At 38.0% G+C, this 16018-nt stretch overlaps 1 protein-coding gene across 2 annotated transcripts in view; it reads right to left on the bottom strand.

Moving 5' to 3' along the window:
* Positions 1–16018, bottom strand: part of LOC126419275 (methionine--tRNA ligase, cytoplasmic) — a 113335-nt gene that overhangs the window by 87569 nt on the left and 9748 nt on the right. For both annotated transcript variants that reach the window (XM_050086442.1, XM_050086443.1), the window contains exon 3: positions 8314–8427. In XM_050086442.1, the coding sequence (XP_049942399.1) occupies positions 8314–8427 (114 nt within the window). The remainder of the gene's footprint in view (positions 1–8313; positions 8428–16018) is intronic.

The following is a 16018-nucleotide window of genomic DNA, read 5'->3' as shown; positions in this document are numbered from 1 at the left end:
CATATGCTCAACTGTGCAGACAACGTACATAAGGAGTACAATGATGGCAATACATGCTTACCAAGTGAAAGTGATACTGAAACATATGTCGACCTATGTAGTCCATCATCCCTGTCTGAGGGGGAGCCACAATTTCCATCTCCAGTGAAATGTAGTAAAGGTCAATCACTCTCCAAGGAGCGGATACTAAATATGATCACGTACATGGAAGATCATACGAAGCAAGTAAAAAAAAAACATTTACGAACAGATTTCCACAGCAATATGACCATGTAATGCATAAGAAAAATTATGAACAGGACAAGGCACACTTGTTTCAAAACTGGTGTTTACATGTTTCGAGGATGCTCGATACAATTTACAGGATGTGGATGATAGTGACCTACAACATTATACGCATCAAACTGCACACAACATAGTTTACAGTGATTTCAAGGGAAGCAGTGGATGGTTGTATAACTTCAAACACTACTACAGAAGTGGAAGACATAAAATAAAAAAAATAATGAAATTTCAAGCAAAGCATCCACTTGATGATGCACAACAAACTGTGGAATTGTAGATGAGATACACAAAATTATTCCATCATTCAGAAAGGAATTCATTTTGAACTCCAACCAAAAGGAATTTGAAAAAGAGATCAACTGATTCATTCATATACAATTATGCTGGTTGTTAATTTGGGTGGTAAATTGGCTGGGAAGTTATTTATTGTGCTGCGAGGAGTTGGAGGTGCTCTGCCCTCTATGATTCTTTCTTGTGTGTGTGATGTTGCTAGGGCACCAGGGAATATTTACGTCACAGCAAGCAAGAGTAGGAAAAATGGGCAAAAGAGAAATACAACTATGGCACGAGCACTGTTTATCGCCTATAGCTGCTCAAAATAACTTGATTTTGCTTGACTCCTGGTCTGCGTATAAAAATCATACTCCCTTAGAGCAAATTATTCCTCCAGAAATGTGTGTGACTTTGCAGTTCATACCACTTGGAACCACAGGACACATTCAGCCTTTGTAGGTTTTTTTTTTTTTTTCTGGACCTGCAAAACTTATTATTGCTCTATCTGCAGCTACACTTTAAATAATAGCCACTTTCAAGACAGGCTCCACGACAGATTGTTTTGCATTTGGTTGAATGCCATCACATACCATAAGTTCTCAACACCTCACACCAATATGACTGTATACGCATTCTTTGAGAGTGAATATCTAGCTGAGTGTCCTGCACAGTTTATAGCACCAAAGGAGTTCGCCTTCGATCTTGATGGTGTAAACCTTTGTGATCACTGTGGCACACCATTCATCATTCGGTGTTCAAGGTGCAAGTTAAAGATCTTGTTTTGATCATTTCTAGAATTTCAATTATGTCCATTTTTTGAAGTGTATCGTATTTACCAGATAATAAGATGAGGAGGTTTCTTCCCAAATTCATCATTCGAAAAATACAGGGTCATCTTGTTCTTGTAGATAAAACCATTGCTGCTGAGGTTAACATTTTTACATTGTTTAGTAGGGTATATAGGGGTAGTTTACATTTCAAGGGGTTGACTTACATTTAGAGGTGAAGCTTTGGGTACTGATGTCACCTGCTGGTGTATTATGAAAAATTTGGAAGGGCAGGGCTTGACAAACGATACAGGGTCGAGATTTCCCGATACACTGAAGCATTTGGTAACCGTGATAGCGTTACGGAGATGTTTAATAAACTCAAGTGGCAGACTCTGCAAGAGAGGCGCTCTGCATCGCGGTGTAGCTTGCTCGCCAGGTTTCGAGAGGGTGCGTTTCTGGATGAGGTATCGAATATATTGCTTCCCCCCTACTTATACTTCCCAAGGAGATCACAAATGTAAAATTAGAGAGATTAGAGCGCGCACGGAGGCTTTCAGACAGTCGTTCTTCCCGCGAACCATACGCGACTGGAACAGGAAAGGGAGGTAATGACAGTGGCACGTATAGTGCCCTCCGCCACACACCGTTGGGTGGCTTGCGGAGTATCAATGTAGATGTAGATGTAGACATTTGATACTGTTATCAACATTGCTCAAACAATCATGTAGCATGGACACGTGCGGAGCTAGTGCAGGCGATATACGAGAAACTATGAGCTACCCATTACAATAGTCTATCACTCTGATTAAAATTTGCCAATTTTGTGAAACATGGGAGGAAACAGCACTAAATTCTATCATCTTACAAACTGTTGTTATATTTGAACAGGTTTGCAATAAATATTCTCATACATGTGTGGATACAGTATACAAACATTAATGCCACTTTTTAAGTAAATGTGACATTCACAAATGGAAATGTTGTCCTTCAGAAAACCTTAGTTGATTCAGAATCCAGACCAATATTTTAACTGGTCATGAGAGACTGTAATGATTTACTGAGTGGACTGCAAATGATAAATTCAGTCACTGTTCACATATTAGGGTAGTGGGTAAAAACATTAGCAGCCTTTAATCAGCATTGGTGGTGACAATTAGTTGAAGCAAGAAAAAAAATTAATCCAGAATGAAATGCCTAACAAAGGAAATAAATCAGTTAAACAGACAGTATTTGTTATTGCGGATAAATTATAGTGGTAACACCCATATTGGATATAGTACCAGCAGACACAACTAAATCACAGGACGAGCAAAAGTTTGAGAGACTGAATCATACAAGGGTGCTTTGAAAAGTTCTCCGAACAGAATAGAAAAAAGTACTTGCATCACTGAAACTTTTTTATTTTTCAGTGTAGTCTCATTGCAGATTGATGCAATTAGTCCAACGATGTTCCAATGCCTTGATCCCATCTCAACAAATAGTTTCCTCCAGGCCTGGAAAATAGTTGTCAACTCCAGCTATCAATTATTCATTTGCAGTGAATCTTCGTCCACCAAGAAAAATTTTCAGTTTTCGGAAGAGATGGAAGTTTGATGGAGCCATATCGGGTGAATAAGGCGAGTGTGGCAACAATTCATACCTTAGTTCATGTAATTTTGCCATAGTGACGGCACATGTGTGCAGGCACGATTTGACTAGATGGAAGAGGGCTTTCTTCCTTGCTAACCCTGGTCTTTTTTCTCATATCTTTTGTTGCAATTTGATCCAACATCAAGAGTCGCAGCACCCACATTGCAAGTAATTTTTTCATTTCTAATTCTTCAGTTAAAATGTGATATACCTTTTCAGATGACATCTGGCAAGCATAAGCAATTTCATGCACTTTCAATCGGCAATCCTCCATGACCATTTTGTGCATTTTTGCAATGATTTCTGGAGTAGTGACACATCTTGGCCGACCACTGCACGGATCATCATCTAAGCTCTCTCAATCAAATTTAAATTCATTCGTCCACTTGGCAGCAGTTGAATATGAAGGAGCAGAGTCCCCCAGTGTATTCTGGAAATTGGCATGAACGTCCTTTGCTTTCATACCTTTCTTTACGAAGTACTTAATCACTACTCGAATCTCGATTTTTTCCATCTTTGCAAATCACTGTGCAGGAACAACAACAGAGCTATGTCATTGCCACAGCTCTCTTCCAAGAGCACTGATGTGGCACAGGTTTACAGGCAACCGCCCAATGAATATCACATGAACAACTTATTGCACTAGCACTGAGCTCTTCTCGTGGTGATTCCAAGAACTTTTCAAACCACCATCGTAATTGTGATCTTTTATTTATGTATTAGTTGGTATTATTACATATGACCTGCACACTAGAAGATATTGCAATCTGTTTTTCAATTGCCCCAACTCAGCATTACGGAAGAGTTACAGGGAGAACAGTGACACAAGCTTGGCTGAGAGCTAAGATGATGATGGTGAGTGGGAGCAAACAGCAAATTTCATTTTGTTGCCAAGCATAGGAACCTATACTGTGTACTTTAGTTTTTTAGGAACATCTACCATGTTTAAACTGCAGTTTACCTGAGTCCATTTATAGTCGTAACTGAACTGACATTAAAACTGGACAAATACTCAGCAGTTGTGTTCAGTTAAGCAAGAAATTGTAAAAGTCTAGACAGGAGACAATGGCATACTTACATGTTCCTTGCTGCAATGTTGTCAGTGTGACATATGACAGGAATGAGTCGGGTTGTGTTATCAGTTGGTTCTACACAGCCAATAAGAGAGCAGCGGGCATGCAACATGTTTGGAAGCAAGAGACATTCTAACATTGTCATGTCAGTATAGAAGCGAAATCTGATATGTATTCAGAGAAAAAAAACAGCTGTACTCCAAGGTTCTCCATCACAATGACAACCTACGAAATAGCAATATATTCCAAAGAAACAGCTAAATACTTGTGACAACTGTAATAAAACTGATTATGGTGAGATAAATGTGGCAACCGATCTTGGATCATATGAAATGACTGATTCGGTATAGAAGAAGAAGAAGAAGAAGAAGAAGAAGGAGGAGGAGGAGGAGGAGGAGGAGGAGGAGGAGGAGGGGGGGGGGGGAGGGGGAGGAGGAGGAGAAAGTCTACCAATGGTCACATGATTTCATAGGAGCAAGCCAAACATTCTCTAGATAATCACAAAACATTGGACCAAAGAAAGAGAATGGATAACAAGCCTTCAACTTACAACAAAGAAGAGAAATAAAAGATGACTATTAATTAATAAAACTGGCTATTCAAATTCTACTGTTCCTGTCTCTCGCTTAAAAGAGTCACTACCTCAGCGTGGCAAGTGCTGTGAAAATGTGATCAGCCACCATAATTAGTGAAATTCAAAAATTAGTAAATCAGCTTTGAGCTACAAGAAAGTGGTGACAGCCAGACAACAAAGATATAAATTTCACAGCTGTTCTATTAGAATGTGATGCTGCTGATGATGATGATGACGACAATGATGCTGATGATTAAAAAAAAGTGATACCATGGACTACAGGGTTCGTAAGCAAAAAATCTAGAAAAGAAAATGTTTCAAAAATTAATGTAAACCATTTCTTTTTGTTTATTTTATTTCTCCTCGTATCATTAAAATGTAGACAATCTATAAACGGCATCATTTAGAATAGGTACAAGGTTAACTTTCTGGCATATATTTTCTGTCAGTAAAAAATGTTTGTAATTTTGGACTGTCACAAAATGAGCTTTTGGCCAACAAGGTCTTTGTCAAAAATAGACCTCCCCCCCCCCCCCCCCCCACACACACACAGTAACACTCACGCAAACACAATTCGCACACACATGACCACAGTCTCTGGCAGCTGAAACCAGAATAAGAGCAGCATATATCATATATATGTGCGGGTCTGTGTGTGTGTGTGTGTGTGTGTGTGTGTGTGTGTGTGTGTGTACCTGTCCTTTTTTCCCCCTAAGGTAAGTCTTTCCACTCCCGGGATTGGAATGACTCCTTACCCTCTCCCTTAAAACCCACATCCTTTCGTCTTTCCCTTTCCTTCCCTCTTTCCTGATGAAGCAACCCTGGGTTGCGAAAGCTTGAAATTTGTGTGTGTGTTTGTGTGTTTTTTATTGTCTCTATCAACATACCAATGCTTTCTCGTTTGATAAGTTACAGCATCTTTGTTTTCATATATAACTCTTAAATTCGGTATTTAGCTTTTCATACCATTTCTTGTACTAATTTAGAAACTGAAATAATTGCCAAAATTCAGTTGAATTTGAAAGAGATTCAATTTATACTGGAAAGACAAAATATGACCACAAAGTTGAGTAATCAATTGAGTTTTGTCTTAAAATTGCGTATCTAACATCTTTAAGTGAGCAGTAATGTCAGTCACAAATGCTAAGTCACATAACCAGTCTCGATTTTTTAGTTCAGAGATATTTCTGTTCTCTTCATATACTAAAATTTTGATATCAGAAACTGTACCCATTTGACCATAACATTGCCATCTTATTTCTGCGTAAAAAAATCAAATCACCGCATTTTCAACATCAGTCTCTTCAAAAAACATTTTAATTAATTGTCGCTGAGATCATGAGATTTTTATGAAATCAACTGTTGAAATCTCAACTTTCATGGCATTTTCAAAAGCAAGTCTCTTCAGGCATAAAGAATTTTGGTGTGTCATATCATCATCACGCATTCCTAAATGCTGTTTCAGTAATGATACCAATTCAGAATTAATTCCTACTAAAGACAGCTCTCTCTTAGTCATAATATCTGCTGACTTGGTCCAATCTAAATCAATGTCTTTTGATCTTAGAACTCATTTTTACCAACTTCTCAAATAAAACGAACATGTACACTATCCCATAACAGTCAATGAAAATTAAGCAAATTTCTTTGAGTATGTTGGCAACTGGATCTTTGTAGTTGCGACAGTGCAGTAATTCTCCTTTGCTGCATTCATCCAGATTAATAAAATTTTCTCACAATGTTTCAGTCATTCCAGATAAATCTTACAGCAGCTACACTGAAATTTGATAAAATATCCACCCGTAAATAGCCAAAAATGTTTTCTTTAAGGTGAAATATTTAAAAATCTGAATCTCTCTACAGGTGTTTTGAAAAATCACATGCTGACTTGTCATTTCTAGTTTTGAGGACAAAATCTGTGTGTAAGTGCTTATTCTGCTAAGTCTGAAAATGTAGAATGCAGGTTTCTGTGGTGGCTCCTTATGCTGAATTCCTCTGGGACAGCCACAGCACTTTTCTAAATAAGTTACTGCATAAAAAAATAATTTTTGGAGTAGCTGTACTGAAGCTGCCACTTTCTGTCCTGTAATTGTGACTCATACTTCGCCCTGCTTTATCCATTCTCGGATTAATTTTATGCCTTCTCCAAATTAAAATAATGACTCTCCACAACTATGTTAATGGAGATAAGAAGAAAAAGGTTTGTATGCACAAACACATTTATAAAAGCTGTTTACATTATTACTGACCAATAATCATGAGGTAAATACTTACAGGCTCACAGAAATACATGAGGAAATTGTTGATATAATGGAAGGAAACATTCCACGTGGGAAAAATTATATATAAAAACAAAGATGAGGTGACTTACCGAACAAAAACGCTGGCAGGTCGATAGACACACAAACAAACACAAACATACACACAAAATTCAAGCTTTCGCAACAAATTGTTGCCTCATCAGGAAAGAGGGAAGGAGAGGGGAAGACGAAAGGAAGTGGGTTTTAAAGGAGAGGGTAAGGAGTCATTCCAATCCCGGGAGCGGAAAGACTTACCTTAGGGGGAAAAAAGGACAGGTATACACTAGGAAATTGTTGCTTACTTTTGCCAAAAAAATTTGAGCATGCTAATGAGTATGACAATGGAGTGCTTACTGGTAATTAAATAATGTTGTTGCCACAATCACACTGTTGTACAAGAGAGAAAGTTAAAAAAATATGTCCCATGAGACTACTGTAGCTACAAGAAAGAGCAGTGAGACATGCCACCAACAGGTCAACAGTAGGCTGCAATCTGTGCATACTTGCTTCAGGATATCGGCCAATACCATATGACAATCGTATATTCGATATGATAGGATACAAATATTCCTTGACTATTTTTGTAGATGTAGCTATTGGAAAGATAGCTGCCATGAAGTTAAATGTAAACATACGGTGGCTCAGGTGAACTGCAGATGTGCATGTCCATTGTACGCATAATACCTGTCTATTACGCAAATATGAATATAAGCTGCTGCACGTGGTGACAAGTGGCTGAAAAGAGAACTGTCAAGGGATATAAACGTAGATAGCTTATGTCTCAAAATTTTACTAATTTTTTTAGGAACCAATCTGTACTTTTATTCTACATCTGCATCTATACTCTGCAAACCACCATGAAGGGTATGGTGGAGTACGTCCCATTGTATCAGTTATTAGGGTTTTTTCCCATTCGATTCACTTACGGAAGGTGGGAAGAATGATTGATTGAATGCTTCGGTGCATGCTGTAATTATTGCCATCTTGTCCTCATGATCGCTATGCGAGCAATACATAGGGGGTTGTAGTATGTTCCTAGAGTCATCATTTAAAGCCGGTTCTGAAAACTTCGTTGTAAGCTTTCATGGGACAGTTTATGTCTGCCTTCAAGAGTCAGCCAGTTCAGTTTCTTCAGTATCTCTGTGACACTTTCCCACGGTTCAAACAAACCTGTGACCATTTGTGCTGTCCTTCTGTGTTTATGTTCAATATACCCTGTTATTCGTTGAGATTTTCTGGTTCTTGAGATGCTATGTGTCTGAGGAAGCTCGTTCTTTCAAAATGCATCAGTTTTAATATGACTAGCAGCACAAATGTGGTTGATCTGTAATATTCTGTTAAAGTGTTAAATTACAACAATGAATACACTTCCATCAAGCAATGAATAGAATTAAAGTTCATCAACTTACATGAACAAGATATCCTTTTGTGCTCAGTGCACCATCCAAAGTTGTCAAGAGATCATTCAGCTGTGTCGACAGAGCTGCAGACTTCATTGTTGTCAGGCAGTTCACAATAACTGGCTGAAAAGACAAGCAAATTTGGCGAAATACACTCTCACTTTGTTATTCAAAGATTATCTTAACTATATAAAATGGAAAATACCATTAAACAATTTGTCAAATTCACAAGGAGACAGATGATTAGGCTAGTACCATTCTCCACGGAAGAGAACTCTACTACAGCCAACACAAACACACTAAGTAAATATAAGCAACTTGCTTTTGTTTTTTACTGTGGTCTTCGAGCACAAGACTGGTTTTGCACAGCTCTATCCTCTGCAAGTCTCTTCATGTTTGCACAACTACTGAAACCTATATCCATTTGAATCTGCTTACTGTACACATACATCAGTTTCTCTCTACAATTTTTACCTCCTACACTTGCTTCCACTACAAAACTGACGATTCCTTGATGCCTCAGGATTTGTCCTATCATCTGGCCCATTCTTTTCATCAACTTGTGTCACAAATTTCTTGTTCCCCAGTTTGATTCAGTACCTCTTTTTTGTTATTCAGTCCACCCATTCAACTTTCAGCATTCTTCTGTAACATCACACTTTACAACATTCTATTATTTGCCCATATCTAAGTTGTTTATTGTACACTTTCACTTCTATAAGAAACAGCACTCCATGTAAATACCATCAGAAAAGACTACGTAACACTTAAATTTATGTACAATGTTAAGAAAGTCTCCTTTTTCAGAAATGCTTTTCTTGCTATTGGTAGTCTGCATTTTGTATCCTCTTTTATTAGTTGTTTTGCTGCCCAAATAGCAATATTCACTGACTACTTTTACTGTCTCATTTCCGAATCTTATTCTATCAGTATTGATTGATTTAATATGAGTTCACTCCAGTACCTTCACTATACTTTGATGATGTTCATCTTATAACCTATTTTCAAAACACTAACCATTCCAGTCTATGATCTTCTGAGTGATTTGCCAACTCTGGCAAAAATAGTCACTGGCAAATCTCAAAATTTTTATTTCTTCCCCATGACTTTGAATTCTTCTTCTTTCTTGGCTCTACAGCTCATGATGAGCCTTGGCCTCTTCAATTTCCTTCAATTTCCTTCCTTTGCCAATACTCTCCAGTTTCTATAGCCCATCATCCTAAGATCTTCGTTTACTCCATCTTTCCATCTGGCTCTTGGTTGACCATGTCCTCTCCGCCCTCCTGGCTTTCCTTATAATATTCTTTTTGGTACTTTTGTATCATTCATGCAAGCCACATGTCCCACCCACCTCAGTCTGGATACAACTCATGATTGTATCTCCTTCTCCATCTTCCACTTTCACAGATTGGGCCGATAATTCGTCTAAGCACATTTCTTTCAAATGCATCCAGTGTTTCAATATCTTCAGTTGCTAATGTCCAGGCTTCAGAGGCATATGTAAGCACTGGTTGTATAAATGATTTTTACATAGTTAATTTCGTGATACGAGTCAGGAGCCTTGAGAATAAATGTCTTGTTAAGGCAAAATAGGCTATAGTGGCTAGTATTAATCTCTGCTTAATTTCATAGGAGGTATGATTTGGATGCGTAACTGTCGAGCCCAGGTACTTGAAATGTTCAACTCTCTCAAACTTATAATTGCCCATTGTTATTGCATTTGGCATATTTTCTCTACGTGCTTTTCCAGCTGCCATATATTCTGTTTTTTGTTCATCGATAATTAACCCCATGTTGCTACTAGCCTGTTCGAGAGCTGTAAATGTCTCTTTCATTGTTTTTTTTGGGTTCTTGCTATTATATCTATGTCATCTGCATAGGCCAGTATCTGCACTGATTTATAGAACATTGTTCCCCTATTCAGAAGGTTTGCGTTTCTCAGCACCTTCTCCAGGATGGCATTAAAGAGAAGACATGCCAATGCATCCCCTTAACACACTCCGTTTTTAATACTCAATGTATTGGACGTCATTCCTCCTATTCTTACACTACCTTGTGTTTCGTTCATTGTCATTCTCACCAGCCTTACCAACTTTCTCGAGATTTCCAGTTCATCTAGAGCTTGATATAACTGCCCTCTATTTATGCTATCATCAGCTGCGTTGAAATCTATAAAGAGGTGATGCGTGCCAACCCCGTATTCGTTTTTTTTTCCAGGATTTGTCTTAAGGTCAATATGACTTTGAATTCCATTTCCAAATTTCCTCTTGGTTTCCTTTAATGCTCACCCAATGTGCAGATTATACAACATTAGGGAGATACTATAACCAGTATAAAGCCCTCCACAACCACTGCTTTCCTTTCATTTCCTTCAACTCTTACACAACTGTATAAGTTGTGGCTTACTTCACACTCTGTATTTTATTCCTGCTATCTTCACAATTTCAAACAATCTATTCCAGTCAACATATTCAAAAGCATTCTCTAAAACTACAAACTCTAAAATGTAAGTTTTCCTTCCTCCAGTCTATCTTTTTAAGACAAGCAATGTCCTTTTATTTCTCCAAAACACAAACTAATTTTCCATGAGTTCACCTTCTACAACTTTATCTATTCTTCTGTAAATAATGTGTGTCAGTATTTTGCAACCATTACTTACTAAACTGATGGTCTACTTTGGAATAGCAGTTATTACATTCTTCTTCAAATCTGTAAGTATTTGGTCTATCTCATCTGTTTTACATACCAGGTGGAATTGTTTTGTCATTCTGACTCTCCCAAGCAACTCAATAATTCTGAGAGAATGTCATCTACTGTGGGGGGCTTGTTTTCACTTAAGCTTTTCAGTACTATGTCAAGGTCTTCTCGCAGTGACATATCTATCATCTCATTTGATCTGGCTACTCTTGTCTTTCTATAATACTGTCTTCAAATATGTTTCCCTTGTGTAGAAACTTTACGTATTCCTTCCACCTTTCAGCCTTCCCTTCTTTGCTTAGTATAAGCTTGTAATCTGAGCTTTTAATTTTCATACAAATGCTTCTCTTTCCTAATGGCCTCTTTAATTTTCCTATAAGCTGTGTCAATGAATTTGTCCCCTAGACATTCCTGCTCTGCCATTTTGAACTTTCTGTCAACCTCATATTTTAGGCATCTGTATTCAGCTTTTACTGCTTGATTTGCTGCTTTTTTATATATTTTCTCCATTAGTCAGTAAATTCAATACAAATCGAGCCAGGGGCTGGAAACTGTAGGTGATGATGATGATCCGGTGTTATCTAAGGATTTCTGCTAGACCTTTTTTTTATTTTTGCCTATTTGATCCCCTCTGCCTTCACTATTTCCATTATCCATTAGTGTAAATTGAAGGGGGATCACTGCTGTCAGTTGCAGCAGGACATTAAGCAGAATCAGCAGTGACGAGTGAAAATGTGTACCAGACCGGAATTCAAACCTGGGATCTTCTGCTTCCTAGGAAGCTGCCCAGTAAGCAGGAGACCCCAGGTTTGAATCCCAGTCAGGTACAGATTTTCACTCGTCACTGCCTAGTAAGCAGGAGATCCTGGGTTCGAATCCTGGTCTGGTACACATTTTCACTCATCGCCGCTGATTCCACTTTATTTCCTGTTGCAGCTGACAGCAGTGATCCCCCTCCAATTTATATATAGTGTTCCACAGTTGCAGGATCTGCTTGGTGCCTGGTCTTTCAAAGGAATGGGCACCATGCATTCAAACTATCCATAGTCTTTTATTGTTTCCCTTTTCCTTGTTTCAGTCAATCATTTTCTGATGTATCCTTGAAAATCTCAACAATCACTGATTCTTGTAATTTTATATAGATTCCATTCTCTTAATTTCCTTTCTTTTTACAAGAAACTTAAACAAGAAACTAGATCGCAGTCCACATCTGCCCCTGAAACTGTTTTGCAGTTTAATATATGGTTTTTAAATCTTTGTCTCACCATTATACAAGCATAACATATCTGAAACGTTCCGGAGTCTACAGATCGCTTCTGTCTACACAACCTTCTTTCATGTTTTCTAGCTGTCATTATAACAAATCTATACCTCAGGAACGAATACAGAAAGTAGTTGCAGGGGATTGCGAGGCAGGAGGTGCTCATACAAGTTGAGTCTGTCTCATCATATTAGCAAAATGAGGATTAATTTGGGTACAATCACTTTTTTGGTAGAAGAAAGTAAAACAGTAAAAGATGAAAACAAGTAAGAGGAAAACACCTGGAATTAAATAAGAGCTCCGGTTGAAAGAGCACGAATTTGCAAAAATGGTAATTGATTGTTTGACTGGTCGTTACAACAGGCATTAAAACTGCACGACACAGGGCAACCAGTAAATATGTAGGAAGTACACATGACAGAGTGAGAAGAACTGAACTAAGAAAGCCACAAATGAGTTCTTGGCAAGAAAATAAAGGCAGCATCAAAGGGAGCACAAACTGGATGCTGGAATAAAACAGAACCAAATTGGGAAAAATAGGACTAAAAAGTCCACAATAGAAACAACAAACAAAACTGAGGAAAAAATACAAATCACCTGCAGATAGCTGATGGAAGGTATACAGACACAGCTAACACTTAGAAAATCACACTAGCTTTCTAGCCCATCTCTGCCTATTGCAGAATCACATGGCAAATTCCAAGTTCAAACACTATAATGCTGCTGGAGGAGAAGGAGTTTTTCTTGAAGAATCAGTGTGGGTATAAGCACTCAAACAAAAAACAGTTTACTTTGTTGATCACAATATCTTGCAAAAAATAAATGCAGATGAACTAGTAGATACTTTCTTTCCAGATTTCAAAAAAGTGCTGTACACTTTGCCATATTGTCGACTAATAATTGTCCATTTTGTTTTACCAAAATATCATCAATCTGATATCTTCTTTGATCTTCTGAAATACTCCATCTGCACTTCTTTTGCAAATGTTTCTCAATACGTGTATTCACAATGACTAACTCACACTCAGCACAAAGTTTTACTTATCTTTCTCTCTTTTCATTTTGCTTGTTCAGGGCGAAATTGCCCATTATTTTCTGATCCCTATCGTCACCAAGATCACATTTCAGTATCAAATTGTGATCAAATTCTTGTCCTCTTTGATATATTCTAGGCATTTATTAATACCGTCACATTGTTTTTCAATTTCATTGTCATTCGGATCTGTAGTTGTCATGTATACTCATCTGATTACATCTAACAATGGAAACTCCAAGTAGATATATCGACAATATAGGAGAAGATATCATAAAGATGAGTTAGGTTGCAGAGAAGCACAATTAAAAGACACTTACACATAAGCTTTCTACGACAACCTTCGTCAGTACAGCCCAAGCTGCCAGAGTTGACAGGTGTGTATGACATGTGCTTGTTCGTGTGAATGAATGGTGTGTGTGTGTGTGTGTCTTTTTCTGACAAAGGCTGTGGCCAAAACCTTGGGTGTAAGTGTCTTTTAATTACGCCTGTCTGCAACTTAATATGTCATCTTTATGGTAAGTAGCAATCTATCTTTTCCTACATTGTTGATTACCATGTCTGACTGATATCCATTCAATTCCATCACAAACATTCTTTCTATTTGGTGAACATAATTGTTTACTTTATTTCCAATGTCCACATTCATTATTAATATTATTATTATTATTATTACCCCTGCGCTCCCACCATAATCGTTTAATACACACAGTGCACTGTGTTTTGTTCACTGTAAGTGGTATTTCATGACCAATATTATAAATTGAGTGAGTGTGTGTGAGTGTGTGTGTGTGTGTGTGTGTGTGTGTGTGAGAGAGAGAGAGAGAGAGAGAGAGAGAGAGAGAGAGAGAGAGAGAGAGAGAGAGATAATTATTAAATTTTTCTTTTGCATAAGTGCTCTGCAGAATAAGTGCTACATTTCACAAGAGAGATCCAGCTTTGGTATCTCACCCTTCTGCTGTAAATGCAGACATGAAATTGAAAGTAGCACCTGGATGACCAGGGTTATCTTACCCAGTTTAAAATATCCTATGGGGGGGAGGTAGAGGAAGGAGGAGAGCAGGAGGGAGAAGGGAACAAACGAAGACGGCAGCTGTACAGAGGAAAATACGAAAATAAATGATTACATATTAATATCTGCATGCTTTTCATCTCCAATTTTAGATTGATTACACTGCCTTAGTGTTGATGTTGTTATTGATGATGATTATGATTTTTTTGGTGGGACTTGACATCTGGACCATTAGCAACCTTACAAAATTCTTGAAAAGATGAGTGTGATTAAAAGAACCCCATAAAAGTGTTAACATGAATTAAACAATGGAAAATCCAGGATGGAATGTAACAATATTCTTAGAAGGAAAGTTGCTACTCACCATATAGCGGAGATGCTGAGTCGCAGATAGGCACAACAAAAACAGATTTTCACACTTGAAGCTTTTGGCCAATGACCTTTGTCAACAATACACACACACACACACACACACACACACACACACACACACACACACACAAGCAACTGTTACTCATGACAGTCGTGTGTGAGTTGCGTTTGTATGAGTGTATGTACATATGTGTCTATTGTTGACAAAGGACACTCGTCGAAAGTTTTAAGTGTAAAAATCTTTTTGTTGTGCCTGTCTGTGGCTCAGCACCTCCGCTATATGGTGAGTAGCAACTTTCCTTCTCATAATATTGTTAACATGAATTAAAACATACCACAACCCTAAAAAAATCAAGATCATTCTCTCTCTCTCTCTCTCTCTCACACACACGCACGTGCACGCACACACCATAAACTTAATGCCACTGTCATTTCTAAAAGTATTTATCAAGAAAGAAAACTGCAATGAAAATGTAAAATACTAGAGCAGAAATCATGGCCAGTTGATAACTAAACTAATAAAGGCTGAGCCAGCCACTCTGCACTAAAGCCTCTATCCCATGAGTTTAGTGTTGAGTTTGGACAATTCACAAAAATTTTAAATGCAGCCCTGGCTCATCTCAGCATCTGCTAAAATTAAGGGCAAATTGTAACTTAAGTCTATTCCATCCTCTAATCAGAATACAGATGCACCATTAAAATATGGTGCATTGACACACGTAAGCCACAGCCATCACAAATGGATGGGTCCTCCTGCCATATCTAAAAACTATGTGTAAGGGAGCTATATCCAACATCATGTCAAGTGAAAAAGTCTCTCCCCCCCCCCCCCCCACTGCTTGTGTGACTGGAAGTAAGAGTGCCACAGACATATAGGTGGTTTCACGGCCTACAGCTTGTTGTCCTTCATTAACAGCCATTTTTCCTCCCACTGGTACATGATTTTCTAGCTCTACAGTGAATTCAAAGTCTGTAGGTGAATGGCACACATTGTTCAATTCTGTCTTTCGAAGAGGCATCCATGGCTGCATGTCAGCTTGCTCATTTCCCTTTATCCCTAAGTGTCCAGGTACCCTAGAGAATTCCACCAACCTGACAGATTAATGCAGCAAGAGAAAAGCTTCTGCAAAGCAGTGTTTGATAATTTCCTGACAAAATTCACTGATTTATGGTACTCTTGTTCACTATTAACCAAAAGTAGGCCTAAGCATAAACAGAAAAGCAAACAGCTAAAATGGTATACAGATGAGATGGCTCACATTAGGGAAGAGATTCTTAGACTGTACAGAATATATAAAAATTCTTGTAAATAAGGGCCTGAGCTGGATTTCACTTCTTA

Source organism: Schistocerca serialis, chromosome 9 (genome assembly GCF_023864345.2).
Source record: "Schistocerca serialis cubense isolate TAMUIC-IGC-003099 chromosome 9, iqSchSeri2.2, whole genome shotgun sequence".
NCBI lineage: Eukaryota > Metazoa > Arthropoda > Insecta > Orthoptera > Acrididae > Schistocerca > Schistocerca serialis.
Note: the sequence above shows the minus strand (reverse complement) of the source record. Positions and strands in the feature narration are given on the sequence as shown.